The following is a 22914-nucleotide window of genomic DNA, read 5'->3' on the forward strand; positions in this document are numbered from 1 at the left end:
AAAAAAAAATAAGAATGTTCTTCCTGTAAATAGCACAAAAAAAACCTTCCTTGTTCCTTATTTAAAAACTAAATAATCACACCAATAACTGGTTGCAAACATGTATAGTATAGTCTAAAATAAATAAATAAGTACACAGGTAAACTATTATGCAATAATTAATTGTGAGTACATTAAACATACAACTCAAGATATTCATACCTCCACAGACAACTGCATGTTGAAGTGGATTTGAAGATGCCTTTTTAATTTGACCAGTTTGGCTGGCTTAAACATGCTGGTCAAGCAGAACACGGCTGGTGATTGCTGTAACACTTGTTGCACTGCTGCAGCTCAGGTAGTGTGTCACCTCTCTGAATCCTTATACGTCTCTACAAGAGATGAAGCCACACAATTATCTCAATGATGACAAATGGGATTAAAATAACTAAACTACAAGGTAATATTAACACACAAACAATGCATATTACAGAGGGAATTAAAGCAAACTATTTTTATGAATAATAAACGTCTTCAAAACTTCACCACAAGGCACAATTACAGCATGCATCCGAAAATAAATCCAAACATCCACATAAAAAAGTTATATACTATAAAGTGTGACAACAAATTCAAGTTTCAATATAAGATAATAAAGCCAAGCACACATTAAGTACTTAGCAGATAAATGCTTAACGTAATATATACGATCATTATTAAACATACGATAGCAAAAACATTACAGACTACTCACCGTGCTCTCTCGCTGTCAATAACTCCGCCCCTCACTTCCGGTTCTGTGACTGCTGTGCTGCGGGACGGAGAGTCGTCGTCTCAGCACGGAGGAGGAGGAGGAGGAGGAGGAGGAGGAGGTTACAAGATAGTGCAGTGGGAATGGAGCTACGTGCAAACACCTTACATCATAGCCAGCTGGATTTAGTGGCCAGTGTGGCGAAAATACGTAAGTTCTGTAATAATAATGTATGTTTTCGTGTACTAAACGAGTTGTTTTGGCTGTGATATATAGACTCTACTGAGCTTACTTTCACCCGTTGGACTGTCGCTAAGCGGAAAGGTGACTGTCTTGAGGACCTGATATGTGTAGTGCGTTTTATTAAAGCGGGGCTGCGGGGCTGCGTGTTCGGCAGACGGCTGTAAATCGGTGCGTAAAAAGCGCAAGCCACCCGCGCTTCCTTTCCACTGGCTGACGCTGGTGGTTGCCATGGCAATAAAGCCCATACATTTCCTCAGGGGCATTTTAATATAAAAGGGCTTTCAGCTGCACAGGAGATAAGCATACTGCGTTAAAGATACAGTACTGTACTTTGCGGTTAGTGGTGGGTTTCTGTAACACCCCGCGAGATATTTCTGTGCCCCGTGAGCTCACCGTGTTCCCGCCGATCCGGCACCTTTCCAAAAGCTGCGTGCTCTGATTGGCTAGGACTCAGGTCCTAGCTAGGAAGTTCGATTCTTGTAGCGAATCGGTTCTTTCGAACTGTTTGTTATGAAGAACAGGTTCAAAAAGCGAATCAGTTCTTCTTGTACCTCATGACATCTTCACACGGTCCCTAGCGTGGCATATTGTTCTAAAACGTAGCTATTTATTGCTTTTTATTACGCTTTCTTAATACTGATGTATATGTCGCAGTAGCTACATATTTTCCCATTTCAGTTTGATGCAGACTTTGCAGCCTTTTGAACACAAAAGAAGATATTTCGACGAATATATATATTTTTATTCTTCCATACATGGAAGTCAATGGAGACCACCAACTGTTTGGTTCCCAGCGTTCTTCAAAATATAATCTTTGTTTTGGGGTGAACTGTCCCTTTAAAACAAGCACTGTTTTGCATGTGTATGAGTAATGCCATCAAGTTATTTCCAGTACTTTTCATTTGCAACATTTCTGCTATTTGATTAGCATCTCTTCACCAAAATGCATCGGTCAAATGCTTCTACAATCATCTTTTCTCGGCTCATTACAAATGAGATGATTCTCTGTTTGTGAGTTCACTGGAGAACCGTTTGATTTTGTGCTATTCGTGAATTATGCTTGACCTCTTTTGTAAACTGGTTCAGCTGATTCATTGAAAAGATCCAACTCATAAGAATGATTTCTTTATGGGAGAGGTCTGTTGTGTTCAGTTGTGCTGTAGTAAAGTGAAAGCTCACAGGGATCAGTGCCAAAAGTACATTATAAAAATATCTTAAGAACACAAGAGAATTCTCAACTGGACTTGAAAAACATGATGTGATGTTGTCCATAACAGTACAATCAACTTACAGATTAATGAATGAAGAATGTAGAATTTGAGAACAAAATGGTTAACAGAACTCGCTGTACATTTTGTGGTACACATTGTGTAGTTTATTCATGAAAATACACGCATATAAAGTACATACACAAAATGCACTGCCTCCTGTATTTGCATGTGTGGGTGATTCTCAGGCGTCCCTCCAGCTTGTATTCTTGGCTAAGACATGCAGTTATATCAGATCATTTAGTTCTGGTAGCTCAATCATCTGTTTCTCCATGATTCGATTGCCACAGTGACACCATCAAAATTCACTCTGAATATTTGTCTTGCATCTGGAGAACGTAGCACTATCTGAAGCACCTGCGCACAGTGTTCAGCTGACTTCAAGTGCTGAGTACAGCCTGAACAGGTGTTAAGAAAACAGTACTGAATGTCACCTACATAGGTGACAAAAACACAAAAGGCAGTGGACACAGCTGCCCCGTGTGCAAAGTGTTTTTATATTATCCTTAAAGATGCAGTATGTAATAGTGACAGCTAGCAGTTGAAATGGTTGGGTCAATGGGCAGAATCACAAGGCCAAAACAAAAACAGACATTCTGACACGGAAAGCCCATTTTCAAAGTAGAATAACTGGCTGTAGCATTGTTTTTTCAGAGAAACAAGTATATGAAGTATGTGAGATTAGCATATTTCCTGATTATCCAGTAATGTATTATGGTGTTTTTATGTTTTAGTACAGTCAGAAAATTACATACAGCACCTTTAAACTATTGTATCATTATAGTACTGCCATAACATTGCATCAGTGCATTATCAAGATGACTATGGTGTTATTAGACACACATGCTTTTTGTCTCACAGATTATGGGCGTCAGCACGGATTTACCCCTTATTGTGACATTGGCAAGTGTAATTTATGGAGGGCCTCATTCAAAAGTTTTGGATATGTTTTTTTTTTCAGTGTTTTAATGAAGTCTCTTATGCTCACCAATGGTGCATTTATTTGCTCAAAAACACACACAAAAATAATGTGAAATAATATGAACATTTAAATAACAATTTTAATATTTAAAAAAATGTAATTTATACCTATGTTTGCAAAGCTGAATTTTCAGCAGCCATTACTCCAGTCTTCAGGGTCGCATGGTCCTATAGAAATCATTTTAACGTGTTGAGCTCAAGAAACATTTCTTATTAACAATGCTGAAAACAGTTGAGGCACTGTACGTTAGAGTGGTGTTGAGGAACAATTCATTTGAAACCATGGCATGGAATTACAGCAGCTGCAACTTATAAACTACTCTTTAAATGAGGCTTATTGGCTGCTGTGGGCCATGAAACTTTTAGCTTTTTGCATGTTGCTTGGTTTGTTTTATTCTTTCATGCATTCTTTTGCGTTTTAATGCATTTTTATGCATTATGCATTCTTTTATGGGTGTTACCATGTTTATAAAATTGGCACATGCTGCAGTAAACTTGGATGAAAGTAAAGATGCACCAAGTATCTATAATATCTACTACTATCTGTTATTAAAATGCATCACATACATGATTTTGTATGGCTGCTGTGGGCCATGAAACTTTTAGCTTTTTGCATGTTGCTTGGTTTGTTTTATTCTTTCATGCATTCTTTTGCGTTTTAATGCATTTTTATGCATTATGCATTCTTTTATGGGTGTTACCATGCTGCAGTAAACTTGGATGAAAGTAAAGATGCACCAAGTATCTATAATATCTACTACTATCTGTTATTAAAATGCATCACATACATGAATTTGTAAAAAAAAAAAAGTTCTTTGCTCAAGTGCACTATGGTGACTCCCAGCTTACAATGTTGGAACCTACTTTTACAGATCTTTAGCTACTACACCACACCATTAGGGCAGTACTACAGTCAATTTGACTGTAAATATTGACTGCAGCTTGTGTGTGTGCAGATGAAAAAGTAAATGCAGGTTTGATGGATTTCTTGTTGTTTGGAGCTGTGGATCCTGTAGCAGTGCTCGCTGTGTTCGAAGAAGTCCATGTGAATGAGACACTCTTCATCATTGTCTTTGGCGAGTCACTGCTCAATGATGCTGTCACTGTGGTGAGTCAGGACATTTTTTAAATCATCTTCCCCTGTATGACTCTTGTTTGCTTCGATCCCTAATTTATAAACAAATTGCTTGTACTATGTAAGCTTTGGCAATGTGTGACTAACATAGGGAATAATGGCCAGCACTGTGAGTGAGAAAATACACTACCATTCAAAAGTTTGAAGTCAGTAAGTCTCTTATGCTCACCAAAATCATTACTCCAGTCTTCAGTGTCACATGATCCTTCAGAAATTATTTTAAGATGCTGATTTTCTGCTTCCTATTATTATCAATGTTGAAAACAGTTATATTAATATTTTAATGGAAACCATAATAGTTTTTTTCAGTATGCTTTGATGTGTAGAAATGTCTAGAACAGAATTTATTTGAAATAAAAATATTTTGTAACAATAAAAAGGCTTTGCTGTCACTTTTGATCAATTTAATGCATCCTAGCAGAATAAAAGTATTCATTTCTTATTTAAAAAAGAAAAGATCTGAAGTACCGTAGACACTCAATTCTGGCATAATTGATATTGGAGTGTTTTGACATATGTAGACCTACTTATTCCTTCAGAAATTATTTTAAGATGCTGATTTTCTGCTTCCTATTATTATCAATGTTGAAAACGGTTATATTAATATTTTAATGTAAACCATAATAGTTTTTTTCAGTATGCTTTGATGTGTAGAAATGTCTAGAACAGAATTTATTTGAAATAAAAATATTTTGTAACAATAAAAAGGCTTTGCTGTCACTTTTGATCAATTTAATGCATCCTAGCAGAATAAAAGTATTAATTTCTTATTTAAAAAAAGAAAAGATCTGAAGTAACGTAGACACTCAATTCTGGCATAATTGATATTGGAGTGTTTTGACATATGTAGACCTACTTAATTTCTTGTGGACATATGAGAGTTAAGGTTAGCTTAGGGATTTAAAAGGCTCAAGGAGAGCTCAAGGGAGATGAGGAAAATCTCTGCATCCTTCTGTGTTCTCTCTGTTCAGTCGCATCTCTGATGTTATGGTAACATTACACCAGAACCCTCTGCTGTAGTGCTGACATGATTATGTTATAAAACATAACCAAAAGTCATTTACTTGCTCTGGAGGAGCCAATCGATAGTAAATGACTTAGGCTATGACATTGCCACTGAATTATCCAAACCATTTTCATTGTATTTTTTATATAATGACTCTGGGGACATACAGTAGCTACTAGTTAGAGATAAACTGATTTAGTGTTACTTGTTTATACTATATGTTGTCGTTTGGATTAAATTTGGTTCCAAATCAGCAGAATATCAAGCTCTTCCATGTGAATAAAAGTATTAATTTCTTATTTAAAAAAAGAAAAGATCTGAAGTAACGTAGACACTCAATTCTGGCATAATTGATATTGGAGTGTTTTGACATATGTAGACCTACTTAATTTCTTGTGGACATATGAGAGTTAAGGTTAGCTTAGGGATTTAAAAGGCTCAAGGAGAGCTCAAGGGAGATGAGGAAAATCTCTGCATCCTTCTGTGTTCTCTCTGTTCAGTCGCATCTCTGATGTTATGGTAACATTACACCAGAACCCTCTGCTGTAGTGCTGACATGATTATGTTATAAAACATAACCAAAAGTCATTTACTTGCTCTGGAGGAGCCAATCGATAGTAAATGACTTAGGCTAAGACATTGCCACTGAATTATCCAAACCATTTTCATTGTATTTTTTATATAATGACTCTGGGGACATACAGTAGCTACTAGTTAGAGATAAACTGATTTAGTGTTACTTGTTTATACTATATGTTGTCGTTGGGATTAAATTTGGTTCCAAATCAGCAGAATATCAAGCTCTTCCATGTGCAGTCTTGGGTATGGGTTGACTGTATGCGAGTCTGTCCCCTTAGTTTTGTAGCTGTCACACTTGTTGAGCCATGTGTAGAGGATAAGGCCCAGTGACCCCTCATCACTAAACACATTCCCCACCTACTTCACTTTAATCTACCCTACAACATCAACCTCACTCCATCTGGAATGTGAAAGCATGGACGTATCCATCCATTCCAGAATGTCATTTGTCTGGATCTGCACGTTTTTGCTTGAATTCACAGGTTATGTGAGGAACAACAGTTCCAGACTTACTCTGTAAAGGTCTTCAAACATGTAGTGGAATAGTTTTCAGTTGCTCTGTTATATGTCAGTTGTGATTTTTGTAAAAATGCATCCAACACAAAGGGTGAATCAAAGATTATGAATTACTAGATTGGACTGAGACAGAGACTCTTATGCACGTTCAACATTTTTCCACACAGAATGATATAAATTCAATATTGACATTTTATTTTTATCCCTTAAAGGGATAGTTCACCATTTTGGTGCATTTGATGCATTTAGAGCATTCCAAAACTGTATGACTTTTTTCTTCTTCTGTGGGATATAGAAGATGATATTTTTATTTCTTATTTATTTATTTTTGTCATAAACAATGGAAGCCAGTTGGCACCATTTGTTTGTATTACCTATCTTCTTCTTTTGTGTCTTGCAGAAGGTTTGTGAATAAATTATTACATAAAAGATTTTTGGTGACCTATATCTTTAAATGGCATTAAATAATCATAAATAACCATAATAATTATCTTTTGTTCTCTTAATGTCACTGCTCTTTGAGCTGGGTTGTTGCAAGATTTCTGTTGTAAGTCTCCTTTTTAGAAGATTAGTTGTAAAGGAACAATTTCAGATGCACTTTCAGTCTGTCCATTCACTTTCTCCATTAGCTTTGAATGTCATTTTTAACTCGCCTTGATTACAGTTTAAAAGTTTGGGGTCAGTAGATTATGATTTAAAGACCAGTTCTCACTATTAACTAGTTGCTAATATTACTAGCATATTGTCTGTTTGTTAGTACTTAAAAAGCACATGTTAATGCCTTATTCTGCATGACCATATTTTAGAACCCTTATTCCGACCCCACACCTAAATGTAACAACTACTTTACTAACTATTAATAAGCACCAAATTAGGAGTTTACTGAGGCAAAAGTTGTAGTTAATAGTTAGAATTGGTTCCCAAAATAAAGAGTGACCAAAACGAATACTTTTATTTAGTAAGGACACATAAAATGATCAAAACTGAACCAGAATCCTGAAAAAGAATACATTACACTTTCCAAACAAATAAGCAGCACAACTGTTAACTGTTACCTAACCTAACCCATCATTGATGATAAGAAATGTTTCTTGAGCAGCTAATCAGCATATTAGAATAATTTCTGAAGGATCGTGTGACACTGAAGACTGGAGTAATGGCTGCTGAAAATTCAGTTTTACCTTCACAGGAATAAATTACATTTTCGAATAGATTATGATAGAAAATAAAGACTTTTGTTCCAAATTGGCAAGATAGTGTTGCAGGGATACATTTGTAATTTTCTCAACAGGTCTTATACAAAGTGTACATATCCTTTGTGGAAGTGGGACCAGGAAATGTTTACACTGCAGACTATTTTAAAGGAATTGGTAAGTACAAAATGTATAAATAGTTTATTTTAGAGTGTAATATTTAAATGAGTTAATTATTTTTTATTCTCTATCTTACATGCAATTGTTCCAGCATCCTTCCTCATTGTCAGTATTGGAGGGACTTTGGTTGGTCTCAACTTTGCTGTTATTCTGGCCTTTGTCACTCGTTTTATGAAGAAAGTGCGCATCACAGAGCCACTGTTCGTCTTCCTGTTGGTTTACCTGACCTACCTGACGGCAGAACTCTTCTCTCTGTCCGCTATTCTATCGTGAGTGTTGCCACTGCTTGCATACCCATCTGAATAACTTGACCTATTTGAAAATTAGTGTCTACATACATACTGTAGTAGTAAACGGCATCTTTATTAAAACTGTGACCATGAAATTTGTTTAGAAGATGAATAATACACAAAATGAAATATGACTGAAATTGTGAAATCCAGAAAGATTTGTGTGATCATAGGGCATAGAAAATATCATTAGCTTAGTGTAAAAAAAAAAACACAGAAGTCAATGGAAGGTTCCCATCATGATAGAAAAATTGCTGTGTGTATGTGCAGCTGTGTGATAATCTCTGTAGTGTCTGACATTTAAAACGGTGAGAAGTTAAATGACAGTATTAATGCAGAGAGAGGGAATGATTCATACCTAAGAGTACTACAGCAAAAGAGAGAGAAATATAGGAGCATAATAAAAGAGAATGAAAACATCAGGGTCAGGGATAAATGATACATTGAATGAAAACTGGTGAGTGTGTTTGTTTATGTGCGCTGGATGTCTGTTCACATGATGAGGAAAACATGTTGTTTATGAATATTTTCACTCAATTTGAAGATTGTTTCAGATTGTTTTCAGACCATTTGTGCTGACCCGTAAATCTCAGTAGTTTCTGGTGGGTCATAAATCACATAATGAGATTATGAGCAGAGGAATTCGATTATTAACCCATTTTAGTATTGCTCATTAGAACAGATTTTAAGATGCAGGGTCATGCTCGAATACAACATGCCTTAAGCACAGGAATCAGTACTACAAGATATGAAGGAATGATTTCTCTCACATGTAGTTTAAATGAGACATATTATGCCCCTTTTTACAATATGTAATATAAGTATTTGGTGTCCCCAGAATGTGTCTGTGAAGTTTCAGCTCAAAATACTCCACAGATCATTTATTAAATCATTTTTAAAATGCCTATTTTGAGTGGAAGGAGAAACACGCTGTTTTTCGGGCCTGTCTCTTTAAATGCAAATGAGCTGCAGCTCCCCGCCCCCTTTTCTAGAATAGAGTTGTGTCATTACAGCTCGTATCTGCTAAAAACATCTGTTTTGGTTCTAATTGTCATGTTTATCACGCTGAAATCATGCATTTTAAACCATATTAGTTTAAACTTCTGATATACGGTTTTCTGAGCGTACATATCCGAAGCACACAGACAGAAAGCGGCTGAATTATATTAGATTGAATTGAAATAAAACCGTAGGATTGAAAGAAAATGGTAAAAAGGTCATGTGTGACTGGATGATATAAATGTGATCTCATCATTATAATCCTGCACTTTTCATTGTTTCTGGTCTGTTCTGTGAGTAATGCAGAGTGACTCAAATAAAACAGCACTCTGAGCAAAGCGTAATTCCTGTCTGAAGCCCTAATTTATGTATATGGAGTGTAAATATGGGGATATCTCATATCTTTGTCTAAATGTAGACGTCGATACAAAGGTCCACACAATTTATATCAAAGATTAACAACCACTCTGTTAAACTGTAAACTCAATTATATTTATGTATTTATATATTTTCTTTGAATAAAAATACATATGTTGTATTTTATCGTCATTATATAATATCCGTGCCTCTTAATGGCATTGTTGATTCATAACAGGATGACTTTCTGCGGCATTGGCTACAACAAGTATGTGGAGGCCAATATATCCCAGAAGTCCCGGACCACCGTGAAGTACACCATGAAAACCCTGGCCAGCATTGCAGAGACGATCATCTTCATCTTTTTGGGTATTTCCGCTGTGGACAAGTCCAAATGGGCCTGGGACACTGGCCTTGTTGTCAGCACACTCATATTTATCTTAGTCTTCAGGGCTGTGGGTGAGAGTTCTATTCTATTCTATTCTATACCGTGATTTTCAAAAAACATGATAGTCACATTGTATTGTTGGTACTTTTTGGTTACTGAAGTCAAAAACAAAAAGAGAACTGTTAATTGAAACCCCTCACTCATAGCATATTCTGCTTCACAGTTAACTTTCACTTTGGATTTTCCTAAACCATGAAAGCTGAAAACGTACCATGTACATTCATCTAGTTTTCATTTAACTTCTTTTGTGAAGTTTTATAATGGGTTGAGATGCTAAATTAATCTTGCACTAGACATTTACAAAGGCCTCAGCTCTAACAGTTGGCATATTTATTTGCTCAAACATGTCATTTGCAGGTGTTGCAGGACAGACTTGGTTCCTGAACTGGTTCAGGCTGGTTCCCCTGGAAAAGATTGATCAAGTGATGATGTCATACGGCGGTCTCCGAGGTGCTGTGGCTTTTGCTCTGGTGGTACTTTTAGATAAAGAACAGGTGAAGGCTAAAGACTACTTTGTGGCAACAACCATAGTTGTGGTTTTCTTCACAGTCATGTTTCAGGTAACTCTTTTAGATATAAATTTTTTCTGTATTCTTGCCTATTCATGTTTTCCCTCTCCTCTCACCTTTACAGAATCATTATGTGTTGATAAAAGTGTGTGTTTGTTTTCTGTTTCATCTTTCCTCAGGCTCTGATTATTATTACTTACTGATTATTGCCTTGCAGGGATGGCATTTCCCCACTGCTGTGTCAAATTGCTGTTATTTCGGAAGCTGCTCTGACATAGAGATGCTCATTATGATGAATGGAGTGATTTTGATGGTGCTGCCTATGTATAAATGTGTTTGTGTGATGTGCCCATCTGGCTAGGCTTTTTACCTTATTCCAATCTCAGCCATTATTTAAGGCTGCAGAATCTCTAGAGTGTCTATGTGTGTGTTGTCATATTGGTGTATCCAACATGCCACAGTATATTTGACTGCTGCAATCATCAGGATATACTGTCAAACGTTGGTTAGGAACTAATCTGTCAACAGATTCCACAAATATGCATGCTGGTTAGACAAGTATGCTTTTTCTTTTTCTGTAACAGGTTGTGGAAAAACAGCATTGTTTATTTTTTTGTTTTATGTTTTTTTTTTTTTATTAAAACATTAAATACATATACATAATACATATATAAATAATATACATTTTGACACCGTCAGTATGGGTATTAGTGTTGAGGGTTTTTCAGCAAATCTTTCTGCAGGATACATTGATATGCTAGTGTTGTAGGTGCCAATAAGTGTCTCTATGAATGAGTCACTGACTCATTCATTTAGCACAGTGGTTCCCAACCCTGGTCCTGGAGGCACATCAACACTGCATATTTTGCATGTCTCCTTTCTCTGACGCACCAATTTCAGGTCTTGGAGTCTCTACTAATGAGCTGATGATCTGAACCAGGTGTGTTTGATTAAGGAGACATGCAAAATGTGCAGTGTTGGGGTGCCTCAAGGACCAGGGTTGGGAACCACTGATTTAGACTATTCGTTCAAAACCAATTATTCATTCTGGAGACACCGTCAGTATGGGTATTAGTGTTGAGGGTTTTTCAGCAAATCTTTCTGCAGGATACATTGATATGCTAGTGTTGTAGGTGCCAATAAGTGTCTCTATGAATGAGTCACTGACTCATTCATTTAGCACAGTGGTTCCCAACCCTGGTCCTGGAGGCACATCAACACTGCACATTTTGCATGTCTCCTTTCTCTGACGCACCAATTTCAGGTCTTGGAGTCTCTACTAATGAGCTGATGATCTGAATCAGGTGTGTTTCATTAAGGAGACATGTGAAATGTGCAGTGTTGGGGTGCCTCAAGGACCAGGGTTGGGAACCACTGATTTAGACTATTCGTTTAAAACCAATTATTCATTCTGGACCGAAGCAAGCGGCTGGCGGAATTTGACATCACATACTACTCGTATTATCTCTACCATATTTAGATATGGCAGAAATAGTAATAGTAGTATTTATATAGTAGTATGATAGGATTCTGAATTCAGACGCTTTCTTTTTGAGTGAGTCATTTGAATCATTCATTCAACCAATTCATTTGAAAACAGTTGCTGAATTCACAACCTCATACTAGCATACTACTATTACTTTTTTCCTTATTCAAATGTGGTAGAAATAGTAAGAGTACCAGTACAATTAAATGCGACGATTAACTTTTAGAAATTGGCCAACCGGTAGAGATTTTGGACTATTGTCTCTATCGTGGTCACGGAAACTTATTGTTTGCACGTGTTTTTAAGCATTGTGATTTAAAAACAAGTGATTTTAAGCCATTGAAACGCAATCAGCAGCGAAAGAAAACGCTGTCAGAGAGGCGTGCGCACATGAAGACAGTGCTCAAAGAGCACGGGAGTATTGAACTGAGTTATTTTTGCCACTTTATAGGCCTTGAACGGTTAAATACACACATTTGTATGTGTCAAAATGCCCATCTTTACAAGTATCCTCGTAAACGCAGTAATTTAGGTCTTAAGTGAAAGCAAACAGTTGAGAAAGAAAACACATGTGTAACAGTATATTGGATCCAGGCATCTCTTAAAGTGACAGCAGTCTAATATTCCTACTGTCTGTCATTCATGTTAATTAAACAACAAAAGAGGAAAAAATCTCTCACTACTCTTGACTAAATCACCTTTGTAACTTTAATAAGAAGAAATATATATTTAATTTACACAGTGAAGAATATGCAGTGTTTTTACTTTATACAATGTGTGTAGCAATTCTTATTTATTTGTTCAACTGTGTTTTTTTGTTCTATTGCTTGTAATTAGTTTCTTATTCTTATTTAATCGCTGACTGTTTACTTGTCTTCAGTGAGCTTCAGTTTGTTTTGTGTTTTTTAATTTAGGCAAGTATTATTTTTGTGTGAAATTGACACTGGTGACAAGAATTATGAAATTTCTATGGCATCAAAAAAATGTTGATATCATAAAGATCTTATTTAAAGCAAAAATAACTATATTGTGATATATATTGTTACCGTGAAATAAAATTACTCCTATCGTGATATAAGATTTTGGTCATATTGCCCACCCCTAATTTCACTAAAACAATTCATTCAAATATATATATATATATATATATATATATTATATATAATATATTCATAAAGATATATTCAGTGTTCCTCAGACAAGCGTAACGTTGATTATGATTGCGCTTCGTTTAAAACCTCTTTCATTGGCAGAGCAAAAATTCACAAAATATCTTGCATTTCACGAATTTCAAATAGCATTTCAAAAAACAGCATGCTAGTGTGATACTGCTTAATTAGGTAAAAAGTTTATTTAAAAGACCAAAAATACTGACTTGGTGCTGCTTCTAGAAATATGTGACCCTGGACCACAAAACCAGGCTTAAGTCGCTGGGGTATATTTGTAGCAATAGCCAAAAATACATTGTATGGGTCAAAATTATAGATTTTTCTTTTATGCCAAAAATCATTAGGATATTAAGTAAAGATCATGTTGTGATCCATGAAGATATTTTGTAAATTTCCTACTGTAAATATCAAAACGTAATTTTTGATTAGTAGTATGCATTGCTAAGATTTCTTCATTTGGACAGCTTTAAAGGCGATTTTCTCAATATTTAGATTTTTTTGCACCCTCAGATTCCAGATTTTCAAATAGTTGCATCTCAGCCAAATATTGTCCTATCCTAACAAACCATACATCAATGGAAAGCTGATTTATTCAGCTTTCAGATGAGGTATAAATCTTAATTTCGAAAAATTTACCCTAATGACCCTAATTTGTGGTCCAGGGTCACATATGAGCTGTGATATTAAGTTGAAAGCTTTGGAGGCTTCCTTCTGTCTGATTTGTTGACATTTTCCTAATCTTTCCTCCCAGGGTTTAACCATCAAGCCTTTAGTGAAATGGTTGAAAGTGCCTCGCAGCACAAACAGAAAACCCACCATTAACGAAAAGTCAATATCTCTTCCAATACTCTCGCTGTAACTCCTGCCTCTATTCTGTCTCTGTTTCTCCTCACCTGTCTCCCTCTGTCCCTGCCTGACTGCCTGTGAGTGATGATGTTGACCTTGCTATCTGTGCAGTGCTTGTGATCTGATGACTGAAACAGCAGCATTGCGACTGACAGACTGACGGTAGACTCTTCCCTCCAATTAATTAACCATCAGAGCTCTTTTTTGCCTTTCCACAAATAAATGTGCACACATAGGCAGAGGTCACACGGCCCCTTGCCATTTACCTCATCCTCTTTCTGAAGGCCTTACACACCCTGCTGGTGCATGCACTCTCTGGGACTCAAGGCTACCTGCTGAGCACTCTAAAACCTTGGGCTAAAGATAGACTGTAGTGTAGCTGAGCTGACAGAAGAGATACAAAATAATACAGGAGAGATTCTGAGAAAATAAAGGAGAATAGAAGTTTCCCAAACTCTAAAGATTTAGAGTTGTATTCACCTTATGTGCCAGAGAAACAAGCACACAGCCATCATTATAATTTAGTTTGAACTTCCTTTTGTATTGTTATTTTATTATTTAATTTTTTTTCACGGTAGTGCTGTAAATTTTATGGCATCACTGTCAAAGAGTAAGCTGGACAAGTGAATTTACTTATTGTAGAGTTAACAAAAGTTATCATGAGTATTATAATGTGTGAAGCGGATGCCATAAATGTCGGTAGACTTTTTAAAAGGAGTGGTTCATTCATATATCCATTAGCTCTTATCTTCATGCTGTGGACACACTGATATGAATTTGTGCTCAAGAAACTCCAACAGACAACATGAAGTAATTAAAATATTGATATTACTCCTATAGTCATTGTCTCATGTCATTCACACATTCTGTTACAGTTATAGTCAGCAGATTTTCTCATCTCAAACTGACAAAAAGGAGGGGAACCACCACTTTACAGAATTTAATACATAAACACAAACATACATGTGATTTTTTTTATAAACTCCATGTTAAACAATTTTACTTGCATTAAGCATTTTTTTTAAATTGGGGTGACAAATGAATTTCAGAAATGCAAGACTAATTTGACATGAAATTGCATTTAGACTAATATGAGCCATCGCAACTTGAATAAGCTTAAATAAGGTGAATAGACCAACCAGATTCAATGAACTTTCAACACTGAACTGCTCCCCAGTTGGCAATGTCTAGTTAATTTACTAGCACCTAAAAATCCTTTATACGTTTTATTTTTCTGTATGGGAATTTTTATCCTGTTTGTCTATCCCTTATCTCCTTTTAAATATTTGTATTAATTTGTTTTTATGTTCCCTATTTTTGCTGTCAAAATAGCCTTGGATGCTGACATGAAATAAACTAATAAATCAATCTAAATGCAGAGATGAAGATAATTCAAGTAAAATAGCCATCAATAACATAGAGAAGCACTGAACTTGTCTGTCCCTCTGTCTTCAGGCCTGTGACCACATTCTGACAGCTGTGAAGGACATTGCTGGTTTGAATGGATATCATCATTGGAGGGACAAGTGAGTGGCACTTATACTGCATCTATTCTCATGATGAGAAATGTGCTCGGTCAAAATACAAGAGCAGAAAATAATTAAGAATCATTGTTTTTTATCCTTTAGGTGGGAGCAATTTGACAAGAACTATTTGAGTAAGTTGCTGTTGAGAAAGTCTGTGTACCATAAGAGTGAACTGTGGGAGGCCTTCAGAAAATCAACATCAGAGATGCCATCAGTGTCATTGATCAGGTAAGAGTCTTTCTGTAGCCATTTATCATGTAGGTGGTTTGTCAGATCAGGTATTGCTCGTCTTGTTAAAAAAGTTGAATGATACCATCACATTTTTTGGACATGGTAGTGTTGAGACACTGCTGTCCTGAAAGGCTGTCATGTATGATGCTGCGGTTTTACATTTGGACATGCAGTAATTCACCATGGCACTTTTTTGTAAGGGTTCTATGCTGTATTATTATTGTACTGAAATTGTTGACCACTAGATGGTGCCCACACTCAAAAATCAGTACTAGGTAAAAACCGCAATACAACAATAAAACCGCAAAAAAAACCCACTTCTATTTTCATCTGTGTCCACTCTGTAAAAGTCATTCATTCGGACTCACTAACAGTTGTGGATTATAGCCAAGATTTTCAATACATTTTCATTTCTTACTTTTTTTGAATGAACATTAACTATTAGTAATGTTAGTTAATGTTCTTAATAAAAGTTATACTAGTTTTTTTTTTTTGCTGGGGGGTCTCTGGGTTGGACGAGAGTCTGGTTGGGGGTCCTTGGACCTTTAAGTGCTGAAAGCCCCTGGATTATGGCATTGAGCAGAGGAAGCACTGAGAACTTTTCTTAGGCTCAAGAGAGTCGTTTGAGAAGAGCTGAGGATAATTCCTCTCTTTGTTAGTTACCCTGACGCCACTGTGTCTCTGCCATTACTGGTCTTTTGTAGGCATCTGATACCTGTCAGCTGCAACATCAAACCTATCTACAAAAATACTCAGAGATGGCATCATACAGAGAGAGAGGGAAAGAGGAAAGAAAACGAAGGGCCTCCAGTAGACTGATGTAATATATTTTCATATGAACGTATAGAAATGCATGTCATAATTGTTACACATTTCCCACTCGATTCTTTTAAGTTGGTTGCAGTTTGTCTTAAATAGGTAATTTAAGTAATTTCTCTCCTCTTCACACCTCCATTGGAACAAAAAGAAACAATGTACTAGATGAAAAAAAAACACCTGGAACGTTAGTCATGCAGGACTTTTATCCTCCAGCGAGATCATTTCCTGTACCCTTGAGTTTCTTAGAGCTTGGCTTCCTGAGAGGAGTTATCAAACTAATATTAGCACAAGACTGATAGATAGAGAAACCTCTTTTCTCTTTCGGACCACCCAGTGAAAGAGGCACAGAATCGCGTTTTTCTGTACATAAGTCACATTTCTGCATGTCTTTCCCACAGGTTTGTACTTGCTTACTGAGTATATATTTTCAGCGAACTATGAGGTCGTATGTAAGAGTGCAGAACAGACTGTGTTTTTAAACAGTCACCCGTATGCCAGAGTAATTTGTGGTAACCATCTATAGGAAGAATGAAGAACGGAGAGCTGGTTTACATCTACTTTGGGAGCAAAATTGACAGAATTATTGAAAATGAATGCACACCAAAGGTGTAAGTGCACTTTGCAGTGTGGCTGTATTACCACCTCAGGTGTGCATTATTTCCAATGATGCAAGATACTGAACTGGAACTACTTGATAGCTACTATGGAACATTAATCAATAGTTTAATACTGTATGTGTCAGCCAATCAGAATCAAGCATAGAGTTTAGTATTTGAATCTAGGGAATTCTCTGTCTTTCTCTCAGGGTGGGAATGTGTTGACCTCTGCAAGAATCTCTCTGCCTTCCATGGCCAGCAGAACCTCTTTTCCAGAGGTCACAAATGTTACCAACTACCTGTGAGTATGTTTATGTTTGAGGACATTGCAAAAAAAAAAAAAATTCTTAATCAGTATTTTTATCTTGTTGTCTGTAAAAACATTTGAATCTCCCTAAAATAAGATAAATGTACACCACTGAATAGTGTCCCATTATCCTTCAAAAATCATTCTAATGCTGATTTGGTGCTCAAGAAAAATTTATTTTATTATCAATCGTTTTTTCAGGATTTCTTAAAGGGGTCATATGATGCGATATCAATTTTTCCTTTCTCTTTGGAGTGTTACAAGCTCTTGGTGCATAAAGAAGATCTGTAAAGTTGCAAAGACTAAAGTCTCAAATCCAGAGATATTCTTTATAAAAGTTTTAATAATGTACAGTATGTGGAAAATAATGTGTTTTTTGGACCTTAAACCGCATAAACACATTTCATTACACCAAATACACAAAATAATGTTCTTTTTAGCAGCATCATATGACCCCTTTAATGAATAGAAAGTAAAAAAAAAAACCACATTAATTTATAGATATAAATAAATATACTTTTTTGTACACAGAAATCTTTTATAACATTATGAATGTATTGTAGTGCATCAAGAGAGGTTGATTTTTCTTACCCCTTTGGCAGATACTATTTTTATCTTGTCTTAACTGTAACAAACAAATTAGAGAGTTGTTTAAAACAATATAAAACTATTTGAAACGTATATTCACTTACGTTACAAACTTTAATACTTAATATATCAAGGAAATGTATTTTGTTTTAAAAATGTTGAGACAACACAAGACTAAAATACTGATTTAAAAATATATTTTGCATTGTCTTATTTTCAGATCTTTTTGAATGTGTGTTAGTGTGTGTAGACAGTGTGTGCAGGGGCAGATGAAGACATTTTGTGCATATCTGTGGTGTAAGTATACATGTGTTTACATACATGTTGGTTCCTGTCTGTGTCTATCTGTGTCTCTGTGTGTGTGATCCCTCAGGAGAGAAAATGGCAGTGGGGTGTGTCTAGACCTCCAGGTGATTGACACAGTGCCAGGAGCCAAAATAGAGGAAGAGCTAGAGACACATCATGTACTTGCTGGAAACCTCTACAAACCCAGGAGACGGGTACAGATCCTGCCACACACTCACCCTCTCACTGTGAAGAACTCTCAAGCATTATATTGCATCAGTGAAATGGGTGACACTTTGTATGATGTGCTTGCTTCTGTTGACCTCTCCTTCTCTATTCCTGCAGTACCAGTCCCACTACAGTCGGCACTTCATGACAGTGGGTGAAAAAAAGAGAGACAGGACAGGGAGGTGTTCCAGAGGAATATGCGCAACCGTCTGGAGTCCTTTAAATCCACTCGCTACAAGCGCCACAAGAAGGACCGCAGTCAGAAAAAGGCAAGAGCTCAAAACTGCAGCAGAACACACTTATGTTGAGTTTGGTGGACCTGAGGGGAGGCCAAGGTAGGCTAAGACAGACATGTATGTGTGTCTGTGTGTGTGTGTGTGTGTGTGTGTGAGGTCAGTTGCCCAAAGGCAATGCAGAGACAATGTAAATGTTTGTAGTTACTGGTATGTATCATGACCAAAGGAGAGACCAAAATCAGGTGAGATATGAACACAATTTTGGTAAGAAAATATGAGAACTGATTGTTTCTTATCCCCAACAACTCTGTATCTTCTTGCGTTTCTTTCTTTTCTTTCAGTACCAGCTGCACTGGATGTTTGTCAGAGCCCGGTCGCAGCCCCTCCATCGCCAACATATGGAGAGAAAAACCTGCCGTGGAAAAGTGGCATGGTTTCCCTCCATCCCTGTGTGTCCGAGGAGGCAACTAAAATTATCCATATAGACCTGCAGCAAGCTTGGAACCAGAGCATCTCCTCTCTTGAGAGCCTGGCTTCTCCTCTAGCACCTCCGGAGCCTCAGCACCCACGTGTTAGCGCCCTCTCGAGGCTGGGAGGACCCGTGCGGACCCCTGCGAAGGGAAAAAGTGGTGGTGGTGTTTGTGCAGAATCAGGAAGTGATACAGGTTCAGGGCAGTTCAGGTTCCCTACAGGGAAGGAGAAAGAGGAGGAAGGCACCCTCTCTCAGCAGCAGCAGGAAATGCAGCCCCTGTCTTCTTTGAGGCCGCCGCCACCACCTGCCACACAATCCGCCGGAAAGAGAAGGAATCCTTGTGTTTATCTTAGAAGTCTGGTGACAGTGCCACCTTCTGGTGAGGATCCACAAAGCAGGAGGCCGACCCAACTGTAAAATCTCTCTCTTTCCTGTTTTATCTTTTCAGGACCCTTGATCATCTTACTGCAGACATTTACCTCCTCAGGCCAGACTTATTTTTTTTTTAAGTCAGTAAATTCCTTTCTAAGAGACTATTCATTTGTTCTTCTTTTTTAACTCTAATATGTTACGTGGGCTTAGAAATGGTTGGTAGAGTTAGCCGAGGGTCCATTTCCTTTGTGTACAGGGCAGTTCCTTTCACACTTCCTTTTTTGTTAGTTTGAAGTGATCTGCCCTGTATTATGTACCTCTGCATATGTGATTGTCAAAATCTACAACTATTGAACATATATAAGGCTGAACCACATTCCAAAGGCCTACTGGGTGTGTCTGTCAAACTGTCCTCCCTCACTCATTCACTCACATGAAAGAAAAGAAAATCACTTCATGGTTACTCTTAACTTCACAGCGTTAATCTTCAATCAGCCTGTCCATCTTAAAACAAGAATGAGTAGTACTGAGGTCTTCCCTTTTCAGACTGGGATGACAAAGTAACACATTTTCTTATTGCACATCACAGAGCACATGAGGTTAGGGCTACATGTCTTCAGTCACAGACATTATCTCTAAAATATGCATAACAAATCCACACCCACAGCATTGGGTGACAAATAATTCATGATAGTTGTCATCAGGAGCATTTAAGCTATGTACAGGATATATAAGCTTCTATGCAGCACATTACCTGTTCTCTGTTTTTGCAAAAAAAGCAAGGTGTGTTAATTTATTTTGTATTTATGTATCATCTTCATGCCTTCAATGCTTTTGCTTTCTCTGCATTTTAATGTACAAAGATATACATAGCTGTTTTAATAACAAAAGTGGATAATGTTAATGTTTATTATTCAATTTTTGCCCATCATTACTTCATTTTCTATGATACTAAATTTATAATCATGAATAATTAATGATGGATCATCAGAATTTTATGTGCTTAATCAGTAGTAGGGGCTTGGAAACTGTCACTGTGCAAATCTTGTGCCTAATAATACTGTAGGTCCGATGTGATGCAAAATGTCTACAGAAATAATTTACAGAGAATGCACAGACTCATCTATATAATATAATGCACTTATTTGAATGAGTTTTAGCTTGATCTACCGTATGCAGGCACAATGACTTGAGATGGATGTAAATTTTGTTTCTAAAATTGCTTTTAATTTGTCTGACAATGACAAAGACATACCATACTTTTTTTTGTTAACTCCAAGTCTGTTGCTCTATACCACATGTCTTCATTCTTTAAGGTTCTTATTGTACCATACAATGGAATAGAATTTAGCCCAGTTGTACCTATGGTGTTGCTGAACCTGCTGTCCCATTGTTTTGTATTGCTGTGTAAATCTATGCATGTACTGACGATTGTTGTGCCTTGAGAGGGACGTGGTAGATGTTGAGAAAGAGGCTGTGTTGGTCTATTGTGCCTGTAAACAGTATGGAGTGGTTCAGTGCTATGTTGTCTTACTTGAGCTTGTCGTGTTAGCAGAAATATTGCCCCAGTCATTTGACCCCATTGAAATTGAATTGGAATTAAATAATCTACCCATTTAATTCAAATGGAATTTTAAGCTCTTTTATCCCATATGTGTTTATTTTTGTAGGCATCTATATTAGGTATCTGTGTGCCAAATATTGACTTTGAATAGCTTCCTGGAATAACGTTAACATAAGAGAGGACAGCGCTTTTGAATCACGCCAGTGTTTGTCTCGTCATTTCATGTTAATTTAGACAAAAACATATTTATTCCAGTCTGTGTCATATTAAGCTGCTCTCAGCTGGTGTTTCATCTGTTTTAAGTAGATCCTCAGGAGGCCCAGTGAAGGGAACCTTTTGGTGAATAATGAAGTTAAATTCCCCCTTCAACCCAGGAGTCCCTGTGGTTTAAGCAGGGCTTCCCTAGACTGCCCTCAAAAGACTACAGTGCATTTATGTGCTAATGTGCCATTTTCTCTTCCTCAAGCGCTGAAACAGATCTCAGCCAGCAATGAAGTCACTGGCGAGAGAACAAAGGTTAGATTTGAATGTAGAGACTTTAAACCGATTCCACCAAGTGATTTTCCCACCTGACTAAATATCAGGGTTTTCTGTTGTTGCCCCTCAGAAGTAATCTTGAGATTTCTCTGGTCATGTTCATAAATAACTGCTTCTATGTGCACTTTAGGCTTTGTTGAGTTCTAGAAATTAAATTACAAATGTAATTAATCTGATAGCATCCAACAGTAGATACACTGGTACAATCACCACAGGTGAATTCTGTCATTTTTTTCTGTTTCTTTCCTTAGCTGTCATTTTCCTGAACCAACAAATGTCATTTCCATCACATATTAAATTATGTATTCAGCTTGATAACATTCTGTAATGGAAGTGACACTAGTGAAAATCAATGACATCAAAACAACTTTGAAATTAAATATCCAGTTTCCCTGTTTTTAAGGATAAATTCATAGCTTGCATTTTATATATCCTACACACAATGAAAAAAATATTTTCATACTTTTTTTTGTTGCAATAATTTGGCAAACTTACAATAACACACAATAAAACAAACTTACAATAACGCACAATAATGTGTCATATTGCAAATCAGCAGGCTCAGAACAGATTTTGGGGTAAAAACTCATTTTCAACATTTACATTTTCACTGTCCTTTTAGCTTATAGTTATAATATATAATTATGTTGCAATGGCATACCATAGGCCAGGGGTGTTCTTAATCATTCTCTCAAGGCTTACTGCGAGGCAATATTTAATAAATAAAAACGGCATCAAAAGGATAAAGGACACTAATACTCCAAGCGTACAATAAAATAAAATATTTATTATTAAAAATAATCAGCATATAAATTCTTCCGCCTAGTGATAGGTCGCTTGGGAAGTTGGCGCGTTAATATTGCGACAGCTGCTTAGAACGAGCATCATCCATTCGGAATGTAGAGTCAGAAGCATCTGTTAAACGATAAATATGCAACGTATTAAACCACAACCTACATGGTTTTAATAGTTAACTAGCAATGCAGCTAGTTGGGATTACAGAAGTTGCACTTGTTTTGGATATCTGTCAACTTGTCGACTTGTTTACCGTGTCACCTCAGGTAACGATACAATCATCGCTGTCTTACATGTCGTCAATTCCACAAAAATGAGAAAACACGTTTTAATTAAATAGTGCAAGTAAATATGCGTCCTATTGATTAACCTGCAAAGACTGAACTCTTACATTTAAATGGTTTGAATATGTTTTTTTTTTTT

General features: G+C 36.6%; 2 protein-coding genes across 2 annotated transcripts in view; both read left to right on the plus strand.

Moving 5' to 3' along the window:
* Positions 1–18841, plus strand: part of LOC107553066 (sodium/hydrogen exchanger 5-like) — a 19952-nt gene extending 1111 nt beyond the window's left edge. The window contains 12 exon segments of the mRNA XM_016235154.1: positions 4179–4330; positions 7750–7828; positions 7923–8100; positions 9716–9936; positions 10283–10485; positions 15391–15461; positions 15564–15643; positions 15646–15689; positions 17317–17408; positions 18376–18502; positions 18633–18674; positions 18677–18841. Coding sequence (XP_016090640.1) covers positions 4179–4330; positions 7750–7828; positions 7923–8100; positions 9716–9936; positions 10283–10485; positions 15391–15461; positions 15564–15643; positions 15646–15689; positions 17317–17408; positions 18376–18502; positions 18633–18674; positions 18677–18823 — 1436 coding nt within the window. The 3' untranslated portion in view covers positions 18824–18841.
* Positions 18842–19025: 184 nt separating this feature from the next.
* LOC107553106 (sodium/hydrogen exchanger 5-like) lies at positions 19026–20336 on the plus strand. Its single transcript, XM_016235231.1, has one exon. It carries the CDS (start codon positions 19026–19028, stop codon positions 19638–19640), a length of 615 nt encoding a protein of 204 aa, XP_016090717.1. The 3' UTR covers positions 19641–20336.
* Positions 20337–22914: the final 2578 nt, after the last annotated feature.

The sequence above is a fragment of the Sinocyclocheilus grahami genome, unplaced genomic scaffold (assembly GCF_001515645.1).
Source record: "Sinocyclocheilus grahami isolate Dianchi unplaced genomic scaffold, SAMN03320097.WGS_v1.1 scaffold464.1, whole genome shotgun sequence".
NCBI lineage: Eukaryota > Metazoa > Chordata > Actinopteri > Cypriniformes > Cyprinidae > Sinocyclocheilus > Sinocyclocheilus grahami.

Bases quoted from the DNA above. Each gene is read 5' to 3' on its own strand.
- LOC107553106 (XM_016235231.1), top strand. From the start codon at position 19,026: ATGAGAACTGATTGTTTCTTATCCCCAACAACTCTGTATCTTCTTGCG.